We start from the raw sequence: 23,935 nt of genomic DNA on the forward strand, positions 1-23,935 counted from the left end.
TCTCTAAAAGAGGAAAAATGATAATTGCATTGACTTCCTACAGTTGGTGTGGGAATTGAATGATTTAATGCAAGTCAAGGACTTAGAACATAGCCTGGCTCATAGGAAGTCTTAATTAAACATCAGCTAGTCTTCTTCTTATCTTTAGTGTTATCTTGGGAGAGAATTTTTACATCTGGCTAGGTTAAGTGGGAATGACCTGCTCAGTTTAGAAATAACTGTCACATCAGAACAGCTGAGCATACTAAAGTGTTGGAAGTAGGAGATCGGAGAAAGAGTGGGTGTCCATAATTAGTCTTCTTTACCAGAAGAGAAGATAAAAGCTTGGGAAGCATATTGCCCTCAATTCTGTCTTCACACTGTCTGGCTCAGTTCCAGAACTTTAGTTCTTATGATTTGGCAACCCTCTCCAAAAACTGTATCTATTTCCTTCCTCTAATTGGTGGTGTAGTAGATGTACCTGAAACTTGGAACTCCATCTTCACATTTTAGCCCTTGCCATGCCATTTGAGCACGTATTGCACCTCTCATGTCTTATTCCTTATCAAATTTGAGTCATTCTTGTCACCTGCTCTTTGAATTCATTGAAGAATGGACTCAAGGAAGTTTAAGAATTTTCATATTCTCCATATAGAATATAAGTCCAAATTACAGTAAATTATTTTGTCTAATTCAATTCATACCCACAAGCAAGTACCTAGTATATTCCAAGCATGGTCTCAATCTTACAGATGCAATAATAAATAAGATACTTACTGATCTCAACTTGCTGTCAGTCTACCGGAAGATACAGACAAGTAAGTAGACAAGTTCAAAGAATGTGGAATAAATAAGAAAAAAATATGTGGAGCTACTGAAACAAAGAATAGGGACACTTAGCCTGTCTTGGGGTCCAAAGAAAGCCTCCTGAAAGTAATAGTCCCTGAACTATGTCTTAAAAATGAACAGATGTGATAGCCATGTGCAAACTGAGAGAGGATGCCATGAGCAAGCCAATGAGATACAAAGCACAGACGGTAAGTGGACAACTCCAAGCATTTTTATGTTACTAGAAGGAAAGAAGAGTCAGGGGATGATGTGAGATGAGATTAGGGAGAAAGATAGGAGCTAAGACAAAATGCTCTTATCTTTTTTCATTGATTTAATGAGTGCCAACTATATATCAAGCATTACTCTAGGACTTGGACAGTTTTATCCTATAGGACAAATGATAGGTAGAAATAAAGGATGTGATTTTTTTAATAGTTTTTAATTGATGAGCAGACCTGTGGTACGAATAACATATTTCAGGGAGCTAATTTAAAGTCGTGAAGCTCAGCTAAGAAACTACGGCAATAATCTGGGAGGAAGATAATGAGGACAATGTTGACAAGTAGGAGACAAATTGGGGAAATAGTAAGTTACAAACATGAGTAGTGTGTTACTTTGCATAAATGCAAGGGGAGATGAGAGAGTTTCATACCAGAGTACCCATATAAGTGGTGGTACAACATACTGAAATAAGGAATAAAAGAGGAAAGTGGGCTGGGGACAACTGATTTTACAGTCTTTTGGGCATCCCAAAGGATATGCTTGGCATATTTGGAGTACAGGGTTGGAAGCAGATTTGTCAGTCCAAAGCTCACATAGGTTTATGAATCCACAAAATTTGTACATTTGATCAGAGGGGCCGTGTAGAGTCCAAAGAGCAATGAACGGAAGGTAGAAGGTGAGAACTGACAATAGTTTCTGGGCTTGGATAAGTGCCTATGAGGAAACCAGAGGAGAATTGATCACAGGAAAAAGAATAGCAGGAAAGAGTGTTAAGATGGAAGCCAAGACAAAAAGAGTGAAATGTTCACAAGGAGTGAAATGAGCATGCCAAGGATATCAGAATTTAGAAAATAAACTTTAGGAATGGAGTGAGGGTAAAGTATTGGGAAGGAGTCACGGTCAGTAATCGAGTGAAATGAGTTTGATCTATTCCAGCTGGTTGACATTTAAATTTATTTTGGTTGTAATTCTTTATCCATTCATTGCAAACATTGGTGGGTTTTTTCCTTAAAATGTTCTATTTTATGCATCAGATACTGCAAACATAGTTTTGAAACTCAGACAATATCAATCAAAGGATTTGATGTTTCTTTCAATAGTGAGTTGACTGGATCAAAGACTCCTTATCTTTGAATCTATGTATTCTTTCCTTTCTGTTCGTACCACCATGACTCTGAATGATTTCAATAGACTCCTAATGATTCTCTCCATCTTCTCTTTTTGCTCTCCATCGTATGCACTGCTTCTAGGATAAATGCCCTAAATACAAGTGTTTAGCTACTATGTGGCTTCCCATTGTCAAATAAAGGCCAGATTCCTTCATTAGGCAATTTCCGTCGCCACAAGCTCACCCCAGCATACTTTACTTTCTATCCATTAAATTATGAGAATATATAATTTCCACTAGTTTGTTGTAAATCTTTTAAGGGAAAAAAACTATACTGGATTTGTCTTTGCATCCCCTGAAATACTCAGCCCAAATAAATGTGTCCTATTTATTATTGTATATCTCTGACATATACTGCATAAAATTATGTGAACTTTTCTTTTTGGCTTTGCCCTGTCATGACTTTGAGGATTACATAAAAAGCAAGTTTATCTTCTGGATAACTCACTCCTTAACAATAAATGGTATAGGTTTTTCCAGACTTTAGAGTTCTAACGAATCCAGCAAGTTCACTAGTTTATGAGTTTCTTAAGAGTGGGAACCCACCATGCCTGGTTCATTATTGTAATCCTTTCAGCTTTTATCACAGTGCTGTCTTCTTTGTGGCACTCGATAAGACATGTCTAGAAGTGAACTGAAACTTCATGCTGACTTATGAAATCTTTACGGAAAGGTAACAACATTGCGCAAGCATAGCCTTCTGATCAAAACTTCTCATTTCTCAGAATGGCTAGTATCATTTTGTCCCAACCAACCTCCATAACTACAATAACCCCTATAACTTTACACAGGAAGAAACAAGGAAAGGAAAGGGGCTTACCGAACTGACACTGCGGCCCATAGTACCCCACATCACAGGTGCAGGTGTTATTATTGATGGTTTCCACACATTCTCCATGGCCGCTGCATGACCAAGGCTTACAAGAAGCTTTAAGGGGGTCAGAAATAAATTATTTTAATGTAATTACTTTTTATTACTCATAGTCATTTCTTTAGACACAGGTAAATTTTTAGCTGAGATTATTTTAATAAAAAGGGAAGGTTTATTTGTACCCCACAGCATTTTTTGCACAAAAATCATATGCTGAAATTTTTATTTGTGTAATATACTGGCCATATAGCCATAGTCATTTGGCCATATAGCCATAGACATTTGGCCATATAGGCATAGACATTTGGCCATATAGCCACAGACATTTGTTTTTAGAATGAATTCACCAATGCTAATACTCTGTAAAATTTTGGGGAAATTTGGTGACATACATTGAAACTCTTGAAATTACTTTGTTTTTAATGTAATAAGTACATTAAATGATGACCAGACCCCAGTTATTTCTGCAGTGTTCTTGGCAATCTCTTCCTTTATAGAAAATACTATAGAAAGATTTAAAAAGTCCAAACCTGCTAAATTAGTAAAGAGTCCAGCTTACAAAAGATCAAATTAACTATGTTTCACTGTTAAAAAATGACTTGGAAAAATGTTGACTACTTTGGAACTGTTGTAATAGTCTTTATGGAAATTTTTATATGCCACAGATAATGACACACCATAATGTTTCATTATATGGAATTACGTAAGATGAGGACAAGAAGGAAACATGTAGCATCAAGCTCCCAGTGTACAACGAGGAAACTGAGGTGATGGAGCCTAAGCCCTTGACCGGGCCCATCACTCTGCTTCCGCATCCCTGCGTGATTATCAGGGATGCTAGTTGTCTAATTCTCCCTCCTTACTTCCCACATGGAAATTGATTTAGGGGTATAGTTTTCATACGTAAGGACCAGCCACACACACTAAAAATGCTCAGAAGTGACAAGATTCAAGCTTATGCAGAGAATTGGACATATTTTAGAATGTGCTAGCAACTGCTGTTTTCCTCCAGCATTTCCATGTGGTTCATCCAGTTATTGTCTTCACTTTGGCCCTGAGCAGTGTGGCAGTCTGGTCACTCCCTACCTGTGTAACAGAGGGCTGTCTTTTTTTTGTGGCAGGCGTCATCATTCCATTTCCCTGCGTCTCTGAACCTCTTGATGTAGATCTCCACGCAGTCCTCTTTACTCTTCTTGTTGTTGGGCTCCCCATCTCCCCAGTTCTCTGCTTCTTCAGTGAGAGGCTTGTTGGTTCCCACCCACGTCCATGTTGTTCCTACCTTCCGGATTCCTATCCAGTAATAATTACGATTGAAAGGAAGCACCTCATTCAGGTACTCAATTTCCCCCTTGTTTTGTATGGCAACTAAATCTGTGTAATTTTCTTGGCAGAACTTTCTAGCTCCTGACCAATTCATGGGTTTTTCAGAATAATGGTAAGTCCAGCAATTGGTTCCATGGTGTGTGAAGAAATCTGAAAGACATCAGCATGAATTATACAGACTTACAGTTAACAGCTGATAAGAACCTAGAAGTAATCCAGGCTGGGCCTGACCCTCAGAGATGAGGAAGATGAGTGTGAGCTGCTTGGGGTCACAGCATGAGTCATTTGCAGATTGGAAGTAGAACCCAGACCTTCTGGTCCTAATAATTTTTCACCATATTATAGAATACTTTTGCTCATAGCTCTATTTTAGACAAATTTTGTGGCTGTCCGGATTTACTTTCACAAAATATTTTTTTCTCAAAATTCTTTCGACGGAACTTTAACCAACATATTTTAGAAATTCGTATTTCTTTTTCTTAGTGGCTGTCCATCATTTAAAACTAGTTTAAGTACAGTATCATATAACTCTAAAATTTACTGTCCACTTTTTTAACCTGGGATGATTTCCTAATGGCCAACATTTATGTTTCTAAGTGAGAAGTAAAATAAGGACAGGAATAACAACATACCTTTTGAGTAATCTCTTTCATATCAAAAAGATACCATTTCCCCTTGGAAGAGCTGCTTCCAGGAAAGCCTCACTATACAGCCCAAGCCTTATATATCTAGCTACATAATAAAAAAAAATAATAATTTACAAAACCAAGAAATGTAGGATTATGAAATTGATTTGGGTCGTGGTCTGTACACAAAGATACTCAACGGACGGTGTTTAATCATCAAATGAGTGCTTCAAATACGAGGGCTTCGGAGAAACTGAAATAAAAACATAATTACACAATGACCCCATAAGAATATATGCCATTCTAAGAATGGTATGACCTGTGTGAAACAATATTACACCACAAGGTACAAATTTTCACAGCCATCAACATTTATTGAGTTTTCCCTGTGTATGGCGAATACCATGGAGAAATACCAAAGAAAACATAGATCCAATTTTCACAGTCTCCTAAGGACTCTGAACAAGGAATAACAGATGCAAAGAAAACATAATTAATTTTTATCAAATTAAAAATATCAGAAATGGACAGAGAACTGGGAAACAGATATGATTAATGAGTAAAGAATGTTGTAAAATAAACAGTTGGAACAGAGTGTTAAAGGAGCGTTCCACTAGGATGTAAGTTCTGAGAGGGAAGAAACTGTTTAGTTCACTGCTGTTTCTTCAGTGATTGGCACATTGCAGAGGCTCAGAAAACACTTGTTGAATAAAAAGAGCACTGGGTTTCCAGGTGGCACGAGGCAGACGTGGTATAAAGAATGCGTGAGGGGCAGAGGAAAGCATGTTTGCTTGACCAGAACTGAAAATCCAAGCTAGGGAGTTGGAAAACATTACCTTACTTAGGAAAAGGGAAAGTTCAAAATAATTGCCGGAGAATTTTCAAGAATCAGACATAAAACTTGTCACATCCATGGGAGAAGGATCAAAAGAAATACATAAAGGGGCTGCCCTTAAAGAGCTCACACCTTAATTGTAGCAATGGCATTGTTGTGCACTAAACTATTGATAAAAGTAGAAAGTGCAGTGCTAAATATGTGGTAAAGATTGTAAGGTTCCTATTAGATGTTTCTTGGTTGACCTTATTCCTTCATAAGTAAGATCTCTGTGGGATTGTCAGGATTTGGACTGTCCAGCAAAGGGTGTGGCAAGTTGAGGAGGTTTCTGGGCAACTGCTAATGGTGAGAGGAAGAAAACAGATGTTCACAGAAAGAGTCAAATTAATAGCTGTCTGCTTAATAATTTTCCCTGCGACTGTGTACGCCCAGTGGATATTTAAGAAAAATGACCGTAAGTAAAAAAGGCTTAGCAATATACAAACACCATAACGTACCACAACAGAGCACTGTCCAGACCCATAACTTGAAGACATTCCATAAGCCCCTCTGAGCTCTCTGACATTTCCAGGGAAATATCTGAAAATAAAATATAAAGTTATGCTTAGATTCATACTCTTAAATCACAAGTTTACAGCACCTTGGGAAGGCACCTACAACTTTCTTAAAGTTCAAAACAAAATACATATGCTTACTAACCCTGTCCAAGGTAATACATTTCTCAGACACAGGTGAAAGAGTAGCATTAAATTTCCCTCAAAATTGATGCATACTTCTTTTCTTTTTTCATCTCTTAGCCTCAAGTTGCTGATCATTACTGCTCTAATTTCAGTAAATTTTTGTACCTAATTTCCCGCTGAGCTGTTAGATGAAACTATTTGATATTTAGTACGTATTACTTTATGGTGTTCTTTGGTACTTAGTAAACTGTTGATGTCCAGATCTAATATTAAGATCTCACACTTGATTATAATGGGTCAATGCTTCCAATACCTGAAAGAATTAGATAGCCAAACAGACACCAGTAAAGAAAACCAGTTCATTTTTTCCAACTGAAAAGAAATATATTTTGATCAAATGAGAAGACCGCAAATTTTCTGCACACCTTAAAATCACATTTTCTGAAGTGTTCTCACTTCTCATGTAACCCCAAGTGTTTCGTTGCAAAAGCACTAATTTCAACAGGCACCAATTCTTCTTCAAGAATCTCACTTGAGGCAAGTCAAGGAGAAGAAAACAGCACATCTGAGAGGAGAAATTCTAAGAACACTTTTTTAGACTCCGCATTTTTAGTTTTTGCCTTTTTTAAAACCAAAAATAAAATGCGTTGCTTCTTGTCCTTTGCCACCTGCCTCTGCAATCCCAAGAAGAGGTTCTATCTGAGCATCTGGAAATCTTTTAGGCTGAAAAGCTCACCATGGCTCTGCCAGGTCCTTCTCTTGTTCTTCGGTAGCTTCAGCCTCTCAGCTCAGCCCCAGGGCTCTCCAGGTCCTTGTCCAAGCCTAGACCGCTGCGCTGCAGGGAGACTGAGCGGGGTGTCAAAGGCTTGCTTCTTTCATTTCTCTAACCCAGTCTCACATCCTCCTCCTTCCTTCTCCCTCCCCTTACCCTCCTCTGCTAGCTCCTCTTTCCACACCCCTCTCCTAGTCTGGTTTCTGCCACTTCCCCTGAGAAAAGAGCGCTGACCAAGAGTATTGTTGCTCGATTCTCTCTTCCGTCTCCCCTTACCTCCTTTCCTCTTTCTATCCTTCCTTCCATTCTCCTATCCTTTTGTCCTCCTCCTCTTCCTCTCTTTCTCCTTCTCTGTTTCTCTCTCTCCTTTCTTTTTTACAAACACTAGGCTGACTGTTGGCTATTTATGGTAGATGACCCCTGATAATTGCAAACATCAGGCAATCAAAACAGTATTTCGGACAAATTTACAATGTCTGTTAAACCTACGTAGAGCTGGACAGACTTGATTATTTCAGTTCCTCCCCTCCCTCCTTCCTTGCTCCCCCTCTAGTGGAGGTCCTTGTCAATGGCACCTCCTAAAGTAAAGCCCTGAGAGAGCAGAGGGGCTCTAGCTTTTTGCCCTAGGGGGTTGGGGGGAACTACTAATACCTTTATTTTTCTGGAGTGTGAAATGTGAAGGAGACAGACTGCTTATGAAATTAGGACCTGTATCATGGAGGGCAGTGGAAAGGGGAAGTCACTGACACAATCAGATTTGCATTTTTAAAAAGTTTATAATAACAACAATAGCTATAGAGTTCAACACTCCATATTTATTACCTTATTTAATCTTTATAAAGATTAAATACTACTACTCCCCAATAGGTACTATCAATATCCCCATTTTAAAAAGTCTTGGAAAGATTAAGAAAGTTGTGTTAGTGACAAAGCTAGTAAGAAACACATTTACGGTTTTGAACCTAGGCGAGTCAGTTCTGAAGCCAGTGCTCTTGATTATTAAGCTGCACGTCTTCTGGAAGGAGCTTGGAAGACATGTTGAAGTGGGAACAAACCTGGAGCCAAAGATACCCATGAAGTGCCAGTGCTCCTACTATACCCCAAAGAAGTGTCTAGACTTGTATTTCTAAGTCCTCTCCTTCAGTTCTCTCTTGACTCATGTCTAATCAGGCTTTCAACCACAGCCATTCCCTGAGATTGCTCTCACCAAAGTCCTCCACTTCGCTAAAGTCAATAACCAATCCTCTGTCCTCCTCTTGTTTGACCAATCAGCTGCTGGTTTTCCTCCTGCTTCCCTGACTATTCCTTCTCCGTTTCTCGTGTTGATTCTCTCTCATCTCTCCAACCACCAAACCCATGGAGTGCTTCAGTGCTCACTGCTTTTCTCTTCTTATCCGCCTTCACTGACTTGATGACCCAATCCAGTCTCTTAATTTTGATTACCATCTAAATGCTGGTGACCCCCAAATTTATATTTTCAGCCAGGACCATTCCCCTGCCCTGGGAATGTGCCCTCTTCCCAGCCAAATGCCTACCTGATATCTCCATCTAGTTGTTTAATAAGCCTCTCAAATTTTACATGTACCAAATTGAACTTCTGAAGTTCTCCTCCAAACCTGGAGAACTCTTCCCATAGCCTTTCCCATTTCAGGAAATTATAACTCCATCCTCCAGTTACTTAAGACAAAGACTCCTCTCTTCCTCTCACAACTCATATCCAATATAACAGGAAATTTTGTTGGCTTTACCATCAAAGTATTTTCAGCATCCTATCACTTCCATTCTATTATGCACCCAAACTACCACTGTCTCTCACCTATTTGATTGCAAAGGCCTCCTGTCTGGACTCCACGTCTCTTCCTTTTTCCTCTTAAGGCCTATTTTCAACAAAACAACTTAAGTGATTCTGTTAAAATGCGTGTCATTCAGGGGCCCAGCTAGAAACAGAATTTACTCCAGATGGGTGAATTCTTCACTCACTGCAGAGCCTTTAATGGAGGGGCCACTTACAACAGATTAACAACAAAGTTAAGAGAACAAACAAGAGAAAAGGAGGAATCCAGCGACTGGCAATGGCAGGAAGCAGTTGCATCCTCAGGACTGAAGATTCAAGGGGAGGAGATAGTGAGAACCCAATGTGAACTGTGACTCTAGGGGAGAAGTCACCCATTAGGAACTGTGGTAGAGGAGAGGTGCAGCTGCTTCCAGAAATAGCACTAAAGCAGGGAAAGAGTGGGCAAGAAACGCTCTGAAGGCTCTCTCTTCTAACTCTCTGATTTCCTTTAGGGGCCCCTTGTTAATCAAACTGATGGGAAACCAGCACACCAATGACTGGGTGGTGCAGCCTGCAGGAGTCAGCCTCCTGGGATGAGCAGGGAAGAGTGAGAAGGGATGGTAGCAGGTGAAGGTGGAAGAGGAGAGAAGATAACAAGCACAAAAAGACACAAGTCAGACCACGTCACTCCTCTGCTTAAAACCCTCCAATGGCTTCTCACCCCACTCAGAGTAAAATCTGAAGTCCTCATGTTGAGTGACAGTCTTCCACGAGCAGGCCCCTGCTCCCTAGTCAGCTTTGTCCTCTGAGAGCGCCATTCTTTTCTGTAAGCTCAGCTATTCATTTACAGCAAGCTATTGTAATTCACCTAGCATTTCAAAATATTACAGTGGTAGGGATTTCGGGATATTAATCCTCTACATTTTCAGAAGCAGAAGGTCCAGCGTTCAGTAAATGTCAGTTAAACAAATGGATGGATCAACGAATAATCAAACCTCTCTTTGCTCATAAACTAGAAATGTCATTTTTTTTTAAGAGAAGGTTTTCCCTTTTTCGTTTTTTCAGTCTTACTATTTTACCGGATATCTTTGTTATTCTATCACTTGGCTGGACATTTCTGTTTTTCTTTAAACTATAGACAAATCCAGGATTTTCTCCAGGAAGCCAGTTGAAGTGTTCTGGAACCCAGCCAAAATTGTGTTCCCGCCCCAGGGTTGCATCATCTCCACACAGTATACCAGCACTTCAGCGCTTGTCAGAGAGAAGGAGTGACAGGGACCTCAGGTCCCATGCAAAGTGGGTTTGGGGGGCTGGGAGAAGGATATTTAGTGAACATTGTCAAATGTCCATGCAATCTATTCACTTTTCTATACATTTTAAATTCTGCTCTTATATCAAATTAGATTTCTGGAATCTAATTGGACCACATCAACTTAGCCCTTTGCTTAATTCCTCTCACTGAGTCCATCAATGCTATGATTTTTGGCTTTTATCAAAGCATTTTTCATATGGATACTTTTGAATCGTAGAGATAGCTCTTGTGTTTGTTGCAAACATTTTTCTCGAGAATACAGTGAAAAATTTGGTGTGAATTTAGTGCACATTCATCTACACTATGGTATATGATTTAGCCATAAAAAGGAATGAAAGATTGTTACATGCTATAATATGGATGAACCTTATGCTAAAAGAAAGAAGCCAGACACAAAAGGTCAGATATTCTGTGATTCCATTCAGATGAAATATCTAGAAAAGGTAAATCGATAGAGACAGAAAGCAAACTGGTGATCACCAGGTGCTGTGGGGAGGGGGGATGGGAACTAATTGCTTAGTAAGTACAGGGTTTTCTTCTGATGAAAATATTTTCAGCTAGATAGAGGTGGTGGTTGTGCAACGTTGTGAGTGCACTAAATACCACTGAATTGTACACTTTTAGATGGTTGCTTTTGTGTTGTGTAAATTTCACCTCAATTAAAAAAAAATAAAGATTAATGTACATTCAGCCTAAAGAGAAGATTTGGGATAGAAAAGGACACAGGGACATGTTAGCAGCCACTTGAAGGGTGGTCAGGGGAAGAGTGGTCATTAGGCTATTCTGTGGTCTCCAAAGGGTAGAACTAGATTAATAGGCAAGTTTTATAAAACCATTACAAAATCAGAGAGATTGGAACCAATGCTGGAGGACCATTTGCCCACTATGAGATGGTTGAGGGAAAGGTCATTGAATGTTATTGACAGCAGCAGCCCTAAGTCCATAAAAAGGACCACTGACCAACCCTTCCCCAGCCCACAACCCGTCACACATGACCACAAGTTTAACTTGTTCACACCTGCCAAGCAAGGCTGCATTCACTGCAATTGCCAACAGCAGTTTATTGTGAGTGGAAGGAATGCACAGTCCCACACAACAACCAGGCCAGAGTTAGACCTAAATGTCCATCCACCTCCATGACCCTATCAAGACCAAATCCACAGTGACTGCTTGTTTTTCTTACACCTGGAGCATAAGCCCCTCTGATCACCTTTCATCTCCTAGACAGTTCACCCAAGTTGCCGTCTCCTGACCCAACCTTGCTTTTTTCCCAACTCTTCCTTGCCATCCTCTGGAATTCCTGCTTCACAATCAACAAACCCTTCATATGCTCCAGTTTCCTCTCCAAAACTTTCTTCTGCCTCCTTGCTTTACCAGCAGCCTGGCCTCCTGAGAACATCACTTCCCCTGCAGATCGCTCAAGATGACAGTGTTTATTCTCTTACGCTCCACACACCTCAGGGTCAGAAGGCAGAGTGGTGGCCTCCTTTATGATGAGCTCCTCTTACTGACCTTTGTTCTTCCAGCCTCTTGTAGAGAAATTGAAAAGAAGATATAAAGTAACCCTACTTCTTTGAAGCTCGTGACCCTGAGATATACCATCTTCTCGCTGTCTTCATTGCAGTGACCTACCATCCCCTCAGGCGCTGATGACTTTGGCACCTCACTCCTGGTCTTCCTCTCCCTTTAAGCACCTCCTGTAATCCCATGTGACTCCACCATCCAGGTGCACAACCCATCCCACAGCCTGGATTCTCAGTTCTCCAATAACATTCTCCTCCACTAAGCTACCTTCTAACCTAGACACAGCCTCAACCTTGATGTCACCCAAAACTGTCTCAACGATAAAATCACACAGGTAAGCATCCCACTCTTTAGTCACAGTCTCCTATTCCTGCAGGTTTATTGCACAAGTACCTTGTTGCAACACTTGTTGATCCTACCTTACTGAGCCTCCAGGCCATAACTGTTCCTTTATTTCTAACCACCAGCTTTCTCCTTCTTTGTTTCCACTATATTCTGCACTGTTCCCAAACATATCTTGTCTCCCTAACTGGATTTTAAACTTTTGCCTTCTGAGACAACTCATTCCATTTGTGAAAAGCAGTCCTGCTACTTATGATGAGCCTAAATCTGCATTCGTTCATTCACTTGTTGATTTATTCATTCAATAAATATTTCCTGAGCGTCTACTATGTGTCAACACAACAATGAACAAGGTAATTTGTCCCTGTGCCTAAGGAACTTAGAGACTAGTAGGGAAGACAAATACTAAACAAGTATATAAATAATTATTTAATTACAATTAAAGGAAGGGAGAAAAGTATGGGCTGTGGGAGCATTAAAGAAGTGACTTAGTCTAATGGATCCATTGTCCCCATTAGCAAAGAACCTGAAAGATGAGTAGAAGGCAAGCAGGCAAAGAGTGGGAGGCTCCTACATGTGGCGGAGGCAACTCTAGGCAAAAGAAGCCAGCACATTCAAAGGCACCAAAGTGGGCAGCAACAGCTCTCCACAGGGGCTGGAGTGCACTGCCTGAAGGGGCATGGTGTCAAATGAGGTTGGCAGAGGTAGCAAGGATTAGGTTTTGTATGGCTTGTGGGCTACGCCAATGACTTAGAACCACATCACAGCATATCCCAATAGCATCCTAAGAACCTGGAAACTAATGAGTTTATGGGGATTTTATCATGTAATGGAGAGGCAATGACAGGGGTCCGTTCTGACATTAGTCAGTGGGAATGGAACACAGCTGATGAGAGTTATTAAAAGAACTATTGATAGGATTTGATACCATTGGCAGATCAGGGAGAAGAAAAAACCTCCTTCTTAAAGCCAAAACTCTACTGTGGTTTTATTCTGGGTTTTTTTTGTTTTTGTTTTTGTTTTTTTGACAAAGACAGGGGACTGTCTTACCACTACATACCCCTTTGCAGTAAAATGATTTTATAAACCAGCAGAATGACTATATACATGCATATATGAAAAGAAAGATATTTTAACTTGTCTTGGCTTAGAATGTTGGAAAAGTGTAGACAAAATTTTGAGGTGGAATTGATACTTATTATTTCTAACTGAAACAGAACCAGAAGCTCTTGCTGTTTAGGTAAATTTTTGTTTTCTTCTGTAAAAAGCTCTCTTCTAATCCTATGGTACTAACACCAAGAATGGTTCCACTTCTCACTTCTGTGTCCATTGACTTGGGCATCTTACCAATGTCCATTTGACTTGGCATCTGTCTTTCTTCTGAATAAATTTAATTTGTTCCATTTATTCTCTCCTTTTAGACCTGAGAAATCTAACTCTCTGTGCATACTCTTTCTGCATTTCAAGCTGATGTCTCAAGCGTGTGCCCACTTCAGTCCTACCTGGAAACAGCCCTAATTAACAGAATCTATCTTTGTTTTCCATTTTTTTCTTTAATTTTTTATTAATTATTACCTTTGAGCTAAGATGAAGTATAAAATCAAAGTAAAACTAACTTCAGCCTATGACAGTGTTAGAGCCACAATCTTTTTAGTCTGGGTAACCAAACTTTTTTAATTTTTAATTTTTGGTTAAACATTAAACCATGTTTTCTTAGAAATTTCAGATATTCTGATTCTTTGATAACAATGAGATTCTTGAGGTGGTTTTTAGCTTGGTTCACACCAGGCCTTGTGGATTGACACTACTCCAGAAGAGAGAAGACACATATTTTGGATAGGGGAAAAAACTAATCCGGCTCCAAGTCTGAAGAGTAACTGAGTCTGAAGAGTAAACGAAAGTGAGTTGGTTAACTTGAGCAACGTAGAATTGAGACTGGCATGAGGCAAAGACTCCAGGATAAGGACTCTGTTTCATTGATGTTGATGACTTTTTTTTAGATTATTAACATTTTTTCAGTTAACTGTACAGTATTGATGCAATAGCCTATCTGTATAGACTTCCCACCACTAGGATGGTGATAATCAAAAGGATAGACAAGTATTGGACAAAATGTGGAGAAATTAGAATCCACATGTGTTGCTTGTTGGATTGTAAAATGGTGCAGTCCTTTTGGAAAACGGTTGACGGTTCCTCAAAACATGAAACATGGAGTTTCATTTTCACATGACCCAATAATTGCACTTCTAGGTGTACGCCCAAGAGAACTGAAACCATAAGTCTACTCAAAATCTTGTACATGAACGTTCATAGCAGCATTATTCACAACAGCCAAAAAGTAGAAGCAACCTGAATATCCATCAATTGATGAGTGGAAGAAGAAAATGTGGCATATCCATACAATAGAGTATTATTCAGCCATAAGAACGAAGTAGTGATCCATGCTACAAACGGGATGAATCTTGAAAACATTATGCTAAGTGAGAGAAACCAGACACAAAAGGGCAAGTATTGTGGGATTCTATTTATATGAAATGTCCTGAATAGCAAAATCCACAGATGCAAAAAGTAGATTAATGGTTACCAGGGGCTGGGGGAGGGATGTTGGAGAGTGACTACTAATGGGTACTGGGCTTCTTTTTGGGGATGATAGAAACGTGCTGGAGTTAGTTAGATAGTGGTGATGGTTGCATGATCTTGTGAATATAACAAAAACTATTGGATTGTACACTTAAAAAGGCTAAATTTTATGGTATGTGAGTTACATCTAAATAGAATTTTATGAAAGAGCCCACACACAGAGCTAAATATAAACATGTTTATTTATCAAACTCACAGTGCCATGTCAAATACGATAGTATGACATAAGCTTAAATAAATACATACTTAAAAAACTACAAAATATTTTAAATCATAATTTAAAATATTTTATAAAACCCAAACACATAGCACATTTATATTTCACACAGCTATTTCCAATACAGTATATATAAATATTTACAACATTTATACAATTTCAGAGAAAATAAGAATTCGTTCCATGTGGAGCCTGATCGCAATAGTTGTTTGTTTTTTATCTCCTTCATTTCCCAGATTTCTTTTGCCCCTTATAAACCTCTGCCATTCTGGGGTGGGCCCCGTGGCTGAGTGGTTAAGTTCACACGCTCCACTTCGGCGGCCCAGGGTTGCCGGTTCAGATCCCGAGCGCAGACATGGCACCACTCATCAGGCCATGTTGAGGTGGCGTCCCACATGCCACAACTAGGAGGACCCACAACTAAAATATACAACTATATACTGGGCGGATTTGGGGAGAAAAAAAAATTGGCAACATTTGTTAGCTCAGGCGCCAATCTTAGAAGAAGAAGAAAAAAAAACCTCTGCTGTTGTGATCCTTATCAAACCTCCCGGCTTATTTTTGTCTTTGCCTTTGCCAATATGTAGCCAGCACTTCTCTGAAACTTTGCTTTTTCAACACGTGCTAAGTTAATGGCAGTGTGGGAGAGATTTGATTCTCACGTCATCCTGCAAGGCTGAAGCAGCTTTGACAATTCCTGATCAAGAACTTCTCATTGCCAATGACCAACTGATAACAAGAGATTTCCTAAGAATTTTAAACTTCCTTATAAATAAATATGAATACTTGCTCATACGAGCATTCCTCTCTTCAAGAACACCCTAACAAACAGAATGAAGTAATTAGGGAATAATTATTAGACAGCTTCACGTTTTAAAAATCCTCTGGAAAAATCCTTTACACAGTGAGTTTCTATCATGGATTTAAATCTTAGGTAATATACAAGAATTAAACACTGACACACCACGCCTAACAGAATCTTGGTAGGAAGGCAAAGCACATCTACATTTTTTTCAACAAAGACATTCACAAAATTGTACCCTCATTTGTTTGCACTTATGCTTTTATCAAATCAGAACATTTGGCCTCATGGAAGTTTTTCATCATGGAAACCACTTATTTCTGAAAAAAATCCCTGACAGTGTGCAAGTGTGTGCCATTCAGGTTTTACTCTCCTGATACTACTCATGTTTTTAAATCGACCATAAAACATTTAGAACTTTACACTGGTTAACATTGTACGTTGCTAGGGAACAGTATTTGCCTTTTCTTGAAATAAATTTACTACAGATGTAGCTTGAGAATTTGTTAATAAACAAAGATCTAGGATGAGGAACTTTTACCCTAACATAGTCCTAACATTTACATATTTTAAAGCCCTTACCACACTTGTACTGAATTAAGAATTATAGAATTCATATTATTTTCAATGCAAGTAAAAAGAACACAATCTCTAAGAACACTTTAAAAAGCACTGAATCCCACAGGGATAAAAGTGATTAAGACTGCTTAGCAATCCTCGCAGAGTATTCAGTAGGATTTGCACCATTAACAACCTTTCTCATGAGTCACCTGTAAGTATGAAAAAATTGTGTTTTTTCCAAGTCAGTAATAGAATATCTTTGGCCAATTTGTTTCCTCTAAACTCTTGACAGTTATTATTCATCCCCATGACAGCAACAGTGTAATCAGCAGTTGAAACACTGTGAGGGACAAAAGAAAGAAACAATGCCACAGCATCTTGTGTTTCTCCACCGAGATTTCACAGTGAGCAAGGGAGAATTAGAAAAGGAATTCTGAGATTCCAGAGCCTTGGTCTCTTCACTTTTGCTTGGAAGAGAATATCCTTTCCCTCCAGTGGCCAGCACTTTCCAGATCCTGAGACTATGAAAGAGAAAACTGAGTCTTTTTGGTGGCAAGCTGGCCTTGCCCACTGGATTTTGGTCTGTTGAAGTCCTCATGGGTGCCGCCTTTCCAGCTGTGAGGGTGGCGGGTGCAGAAGGTGAGAAGGGCCAGAGACCCGTCTCTGCTGTCTTCAGGGTATCGCTCTAGTTCCCGGAAGGCACTGTGTTCCTGCAACTATAAGGATGCACGCCATCAGGAGACAGAGTCTGCTTACTAATTGGAGCAACAAAATACACCTGCTAACACAGATCACTACACACACTCTCACTGGGTAGTCCAAATATGAGCATCAAAATCCTATTAGAGCAGTGAAAGTATTCTGCATAATTGTGTAGTGGTGCATATGTCATTACACATTTGTCAAAACTCACGGAATATGCATAACCAAGAGGGAACCCTAAAGTAAACTGTGAGCTTTAGTTAATAACAATGTATCAATATTAGCTCATCAATCGTAACAAAATACCATACTAATGCAAGATGTGAATAATAGAGGAAATTGAAGGGCGGGAGTTTGTTGGAACTCTGTGTTCTCTGCTCACTTTTTCTGTAAATCTAAAACTGCACAAAAATAAAGCCTATTAATTAAAAATAAATCTATTCAGAGGCGACTTGACCCTTTCAAATTCTTGCAAAGCAGAGCAGAGTGGTTAAGAATGCAGATTCTAGAACCAGACTGCTTGGGTTTGAATCCTGGCTACACCACTTACTATCTTTGAGATTTTAGGCAACTTACTTAACTTCTCTGTGCCTCATTTTCTTCATGTGTGTAATAAGAAAAACGGTAATAGTCCCTAGCTCACAGAATTCCTAGCTTAGAACAGTTCCAGAGCATAGCAAGTGCCATGTGTTAGCTGTCATTATTATTATTAACTTTCATAAACGAAATGGCTCAATAAAGCCCAGAGCTTTGTTCTTTTCCTCTCCTTCTACAAAGAAAGAAAACAGCTTTCCATAAAATGCCGTGAAGATAATGATTCCCCTGGCCCCAGAAAGGGGCAGGTTTGGAGGGTTCAGGAGCAACCGTGCATGTAGAGAGGATATCTTCTCTCAAAACCAGATGCAGTTGTCACAGATGCAGTCTTACCTGATTCCTTGGGACTTATGCTGACTCAGAAGGCATTTGGTAGGATCCATCAGACTGAAGGCTTTGGTAGCTGCTGTGAAACACATGAGAGCACTAAGTCAAGCACTGCTTTCCGACATGAAGAGAAAACTGTGTGGAATGTGCAATGGCATGCTTTGTACAAGAATGCGACTTACCTGGCAGGAACAAATTTCTTTGCTGCAAGAGAAAGAAAACCATCAATTTGGACTAAATGACTTTTAAGGACATATCAAATCCAGAGACAACATGACTCTATCCCTTAGTGGTTGCAAACTCAATGCCTTCAGGGCCCCAGAAATAATGGGAGCACAGACAGGGCTTGGAGGCAAGGGCACCACAGATTCCCATGCCAGCAAATAGCTATAGGCTCAGCTTGCCAGGTTTGTCTTCTGATTTTTCACAAGAAGTCCCAAATCTGGATTTTATGTGAAATTTCCTATTTTGTAAATGTCAGAACTCAATTCGAAAATTTTAAAATATTCTGTAGGCCAAACAAACCATGAGTGTGGCTAGATGTGTTTGCATCTTCCCTATGAGATACTCCCAAATTTAAGCCTGTATTCCAAATAAGTTTTTTGGATACATTTTATCCATTTTCCTGGGAGCACTAATCATGGCAGCCTCATTGCACAACTCCAAAGGGAAACCTAGAATTCAATGTGAATGGCATTCCCTGGAGTTGTACAATATTAACACAACCAATGTTTATATTTCCTGAGACTCTTTCCACTTTGAGCTCTACTGTAAACCCTTTCCCTAAGGCTTCTGCTTAATTATGTTGCAGTTTGTTAGTGTTTGTCTAGTAACTAGATTCTAATTACTATTTAATATCCGCAAGAGAGAAGATGACCCATCGATGTGAAGAAAAGATTTTTCAAAAACATTTTTGGGGTACACTGGTAAACTCCCTCACCTTTCCTCCGAAGTCGTTTCAGAAGCCAGAAGAGAAATGATGCTAATGTCAAGAGGGAGGTTCCAGCAGCAGAGAGTCCAACTGTCAAGGGAATGTTGGATTTGGCGGTAGCTAAAGAAACAGAGCAGAAGACGGTCATGAGAAGGAATTGAACTTAAGGTCTTTCTATCCATTTGCTCTTTTCTCTGTACATTGATTACAATGTACGAAGCAGAAGAGCTGTCTAGTGCAATATGTGAGGAAGAGGCATGGTATTAAGGGCCTTTGAGATCTGCCCCAAACCACCTTTGAAAGCTTGTCTCCCACCACTGCCAGACCAAACTCTAACGTGCCAAGCCCTTTCACAGACCACACTATGCCCTGGTTAGTACTGCATGCTCTCTCTCTCAATTTCCCTCACTCGTTTTACTTTTCCCTCTACTTTTCCTTCTAGCTCTCCTTTTTCCCAGTTGTCAGAATTCTACCCATGCCGTCAACAGGTCACCTCTTCTGTTTTCTCTCTATTCTCATAAAATTAAATATTCACTAGTTTGTTAACCAGGGTAACCCTTCTGACCTTTCTGGTTTGGACATAATGGATAGTTCATTATTGTAGCCAGATAATTCCCCCTCTTCTCTCTAGTCCCCCAGGCAACCACCATCAATCAGTGCTTCACCTTCACAGGTAGGCAGCATCCCAGACCAGTGTCCTGTGGCTCCACATGTCAGAGCTGCAGAGCCATTGAGCATCCATCCTTCAGGACATGCAAATGTACACACAGCACCAAACACAGGCTCCCCACTGCAGCTCATGTTGACCTTTCCGGGAACTGCCAGGCTTGCACATTGTACCACTGCAAGTGATAGGCACATGGGTAGAGGTTAAGAAAAATCTACTGGAAAACTTCTAAAACTGGCTGAAAAGCCACCAATACACATAACCTATAAGCACTACTTGGTTTTCACTATGTAGGAAATTAGGATCAAGCCCTCTGAGGCCATCTATGTTCAGCAAGGTATGAGGTACTTGATCTATACTCCTTAAAGTCTGAATTCCGTCCTACCTTGGCAGGACGGGACCTCCTGTGTCCATTGTCCCTGCGATGTGCACTCCAATTGAGCTGACCCACGTAATTCAAAGCCTTCCTCACAGCTGAAGGCACAGGAGGACTTGTAGGTGAACTCTCCCGCAGCCGAATGGGTACACCTCACCAAACCACCCTGGGGCTGACGGACAGCATCACATCTCACAGCTGGAAGACATGAGCAAACACGTTAGAAGTGTATTTGTGTCAGGCAGCAATGGGTTACTCCAGGTAACCATGTCCCTATCACTTCAACAGTTTTTATCTTAAAAGAAAATAGAAACAAAAACTGTACCTTCACATGTGGGCTTCTCACTGTCCCACTCCCCTGTGGGGCCACACCGGAGCTTTTTGGATCCCTTCAACACAAATCCTTGCTCACAGGAGAATTCACAGCTGGACCCACTTTGGAAACTTCCAGAAGTGCTAGGACGACAACTCATGTAGCCTCTCTCTGGTCTGGACAGGGCTTTGCACTGTAAAGCTGAGACACCAAAATGATAGTCAGAAAATATTGTGGTGGAATTGGAGAGCACTTGGCATTTGAGGAGTGAATCCAGTTCATTTTTGACTAAGCAGTGCTCAGAGAGCTCAAGACTCTTCATCCCTCCCTGGACAACTGGGAAAATGGCTGCGCTTTCTTTGAATTCCAATCCCCCCATTGACAATGGCACTAATTAAAGGACAGCTTTTAACAGGACTGGTGGTTCCTCAGCACTGTTCTGAGATGCGAAAAAAATTAGAGTTAAGAGAAAGATTTTATGTAGTCAGAGAGCAACTTATGGGTCCTGGATGCTTATGGGTGATGCCAAAAAGAAAGGAAGGGAAGAAGGCAGTCACATAAAATTTGTCTGCTTTGCAGTTTGGTTTTGGTCTTGTGGCCTTTGCCACTGGAAATTGTTCTGTGCTGTATTTAGCTACGAGAATGCTGGTACCTGATGGTGAAAACTGCTTGTTTTCAATATCCTTGTTCTTGCTTTAAAGTGAATTAAATTTTAGTGCTTATGTATGCCTTAGGATCTCTCTATATGTGACACCACACTTGAAACATTCTCATCGCTGCTAATTATGAGCAATTTCAGAAGAAAGGTATGACAAGAGTTTTAGAATCATTGTGTCGTCAAAACACTATTTTTAAAATTTTCTCATGTGGTTTACCCTTAGATTAAGATTTCTGCCTGCTCCATGCCTATGTCTATAAAGTTAGTTTAGCACACAACAGTTAAGAAACCAGCAAAGCATCTACATACAATCCTTTCCCTGGACAAGCATTGGTTCCTCTATATGAGTCTCAAAGATATAAGATAAATGTTGCCCGTCAAATGTGATTGCCATAGTTAAAGCAGGCATCTGGTTGCATTTTAGCTGCCCAAGTTTCAAGGTTGCTGCTCTTTAAGAAAAGGAAGGTGTAAAGGAGAGACTTCCAGGCTTACCTTTACAAACTGGAACCTGCTGTGTCCATTGCCCTTGTGCAGTGCATTCAACCTGGGCTGGCCCCTGCAGCACGAAGCCTTCCTCACAGGTGAAGTTGCAAGATGAGTTGAAGGTGAACTCTCCAGCAGAGGAGTGGCTACAGCTCACAAAGCCATTCTGAGGATGGCCGATGGCACCACACGTCACAGCTGTAACACATATGCCCATTTACATTAGCAGGTCTGGCTTGCCCATTTCAAGTAGAGGTTGAGAAAAAAATGTTTACAGTAACTCTTGACAGGGAGCAACTCTACCTTTACACGTCGGCTTCTCGTTGTCCCAATTCCCAGATGAGGTACACTGGAGGTGCTGGGGTCCCGTTAGTTCAAACCCTTCCTGACAGTCAAATGTGCAGGTTGTGTTCCATGGGAAGCTTCCAGGGCTTTGGGAACATTGCATAACTCCATTGGCAGGATTCGTCAAAGCATCACACTCAACCACTGGGGATTTGAAAGAGCATCATGAATTTCACAGAAGAATGATATGTTCACTTCCTGTTGAACTGGAGTTTATAGCAGAGTGAGGGAGCTGCCTTCAAAGGGCAGATGCCAAAGCCCTATGTTAATTCGTGGGGACACGCACACCTACAATAAAGCTTTTATGCTTTTTATATTCATGTTTTCATCTTCTCTGATTGATTTTTACTTTGACTATGCTGAGTGACCTCTCATCTATTTTATCATCTCTCTCATCAGGTCTCTGATCTATTTTACATAGGACAAAAGTGAAGAAAAAGCCCTTCTAGCTCAGGATTTATGAGTAGTAGTGATAGAAACAGTGACATATGCAGGACGTTCATTTATTTGAGCCCAGGAGGAGGACCTGGAGGAAAGAGTTTCTTATGCCTGTCCTAAAAGAAGACTGAGAGAGAAAAAGAGATATTGAGACTGCTTGATTATCATGGTCTTCAATTAGTCCATTGTACGAGAGAAGTTAAACAGGGAAAGAAGATGAGAAAGTCATTAAGATTTCTAGAGCGTGGTGCCACTGTTTTATACATTCCCTTAAAAATTACCAGAGCCTCAGAAATACCCATTTCAAACATAGCATAAAAACTTCCTCAAACCAAGCAGGTACCACATTGGCTATATATATATATTGGCTGAGAGAACAAGTTTAATTAAAAACAACCACAAAAAGAGTTTTCTCCGGAGTTTTGAAATGTTATAAGTTGGATAAAAACTAAGACAATGAGAGATGAGTTAGAGAACGTTCTGTGCGTTCTGAGAGAGATTTACCATGGCAGGCTGGAGGAGGAGCGCTCCACTCTCCGGAGGAAGTGCACTGCATGGCCTCTGTTCTGCTTGGGAGGTAGCCCTCTTCACAGCTGACCGAGCAGGAAGAATTGTAGCTGAAGTTCCCCAAAGGGTGGGTGCAAACAAGGCGTCCGTGCTCAGGAGCTTCCTGTGCTTGACAGGTCACAACTGAAAAGGCAAATCAGATCAGTTCTGCACCTCTCTCACCTTGTGTAGGAGAGAAGAACACTGAAAACCATAACTACTGTCTCCTGAATGTTTCCTATGAGCCAAGCACCATGAAAACATTATACCTGTATTTGTTCATATAATCCTAACCACAAGCCTGTGAAGTTGGTACTACGATTATCCCCATTTTGCAATGAGAAAGCTGGGACTTAGAGAGTTTAACTACCTTCTCCAGGTGCCATAACTAATAAGTGGTAAATCTGGGATTTGAACCCAGGAAGGTCTGACTTCATAGCCTCAGCTCTTAACCACCAACCATACGACAGCATATGCCCCAGGGAAGGGAAGACATGAAGACCTGACTGCAAAGCCAGCTAGGACACAAGATGGTGCCAGCATCTCAAGGGAAGGAGTGGGCGAAACCAAGACTTACCTTGCTCACACCTGAGTCCAGTAAAGCCAGGGTGGCACTGGCAAGTGTAGTTGTTGATGGTCTCCACACATTCACCGTGGCCGCTGCAGGATGTATGGGTACAGGCAGCTGCAGAAAATACAATCCATGAGGAGGAGGATTGTTATTGTGCTTATAATGCAGTTCCTTTGAATTTAGGGTCAACAAGGTGCAACAAACACATCACCAAAGATACGGAGTGCCAGAGATTTTAACTGAAGTGCTTTACACAATGCCAAAGATGAGTTTTAGGCTCAACTATTTTAAACCTTGATGTTAATGTACGGATGTCAGGGGTATAGCTGTCACTGGCACCAAGAATAGAAAATTCGCTTTATCACAAACTCTGAAGATATCTCCTCTACCATAAATAAAAACAAGTAACTAAAATAAGTATTGTATGTGTCTGTACACACTTTATATATTATAGACCTGTATGCACGCACGCATGCATATATACATATAAATGCATTCTTGCCTA

At 40.4% G+C, this 23,935-nt stretch overlaps 2 protein-coding genes across 2 annotated transcripts in view; both read right to left on the bottom strand.

The window, feature by feature from the left end:
• Positions 1 to 7,427, bottom strand: part of SELL (selectin L) — a 17,859-nt gene extending 10,432 nt beyond the window's left edge. The window contains exons 1-4 of the mRNA XM_046680638.1: positions 7,272 to 7,427; positions 6,353 to 6,434; positions 4,158 to 4,544; positions 2,912 to 3,128 (exon numbers count right to left, since the gene is read on the bottom strand). Coding sequence (XP_046536594.1) covers positions 2,912 to 3,128; positions 4,158 to 4,544; positions 6,353 to 6,434; positions 7,272 to 7,274 — 689 coding nt within the window. The 5' untranslated portion in view covers positions 7,275 to 7,427. The remainder of the gene's footprint in view (positions 1 to 2,911; positions 3,129 to 4,157; positions 4,545 to 6,352; positions 6,435 to 7,271) is intronic.
• Positions 7,428 to 15,523: 8,096 nt separating this feature from the next.
• Positions 15,524 to 23,935, bottom strand: part of SELE (selectin E) — a 10,215-nt gene continuing 1,803 nt past the window's right edge. The window contains exons 4-14 of the mRNA XM_046684174.1: positions 23,437 to 23,544; positions 22,818 to 23,003; positions 21,834 to 22,019; positions 21,540 to 21,728; positions 20,402 to 20,590; positions 20,086 to 20,274; positions 19,699 to 19,875; positions 19,043 to 19,153; positions 18,285 to 18,306; positions 18,109 to 18,181; positions 15,524 to 17,195 (exon numbers count right to left, since the gene is read on the bottom strand). Of these exons, the coding sequence (XP_046540130.1) occupies positions 18,124 to 18,181; positions 18,285 to 18,306; positions 19,043 to 19,153; positions 19,699 to 19,875; positions 20,086 to 20,274; positions 20,402 to 20,590; positions 21,540 to 21,728; positions 21,834 to 22,019; positions 22,818 to 23,003; positions 23,437 to 23,544 (1,415 nt within the window). The 3' untranslated portion in view covers positions 15,524 to 17,195; positions 18,109 to 18,123. The remainder of the gene's footprint in view (positions 17,196 to 18,108; positions 18,182 to 18,284; positions 18,307 to 19,042; positions 19,154 to 19,698; positions 19,876 to 20,085; positions 20,275 to 20,401; positions 20,591 to 21,539; positions 21,729 to 21,833; positions 22,020 to 22,817; positions 23,004 to 23,436; positions 23,545 to 23,935) is intronic.

This window comes from Equus quagga, chromosome 13, assembly GCF_021613505.1.
Source record: "Equus quagga isolate Etosha38 chromosome 13, UCLA_HA_Equagga_1.0, whole genome shotgun sequence".
NCBI lineage: Eukaryota > Metazoa > Chordata > Mammalia > Perissodactyla > Equidae > Equus > Equus quagga.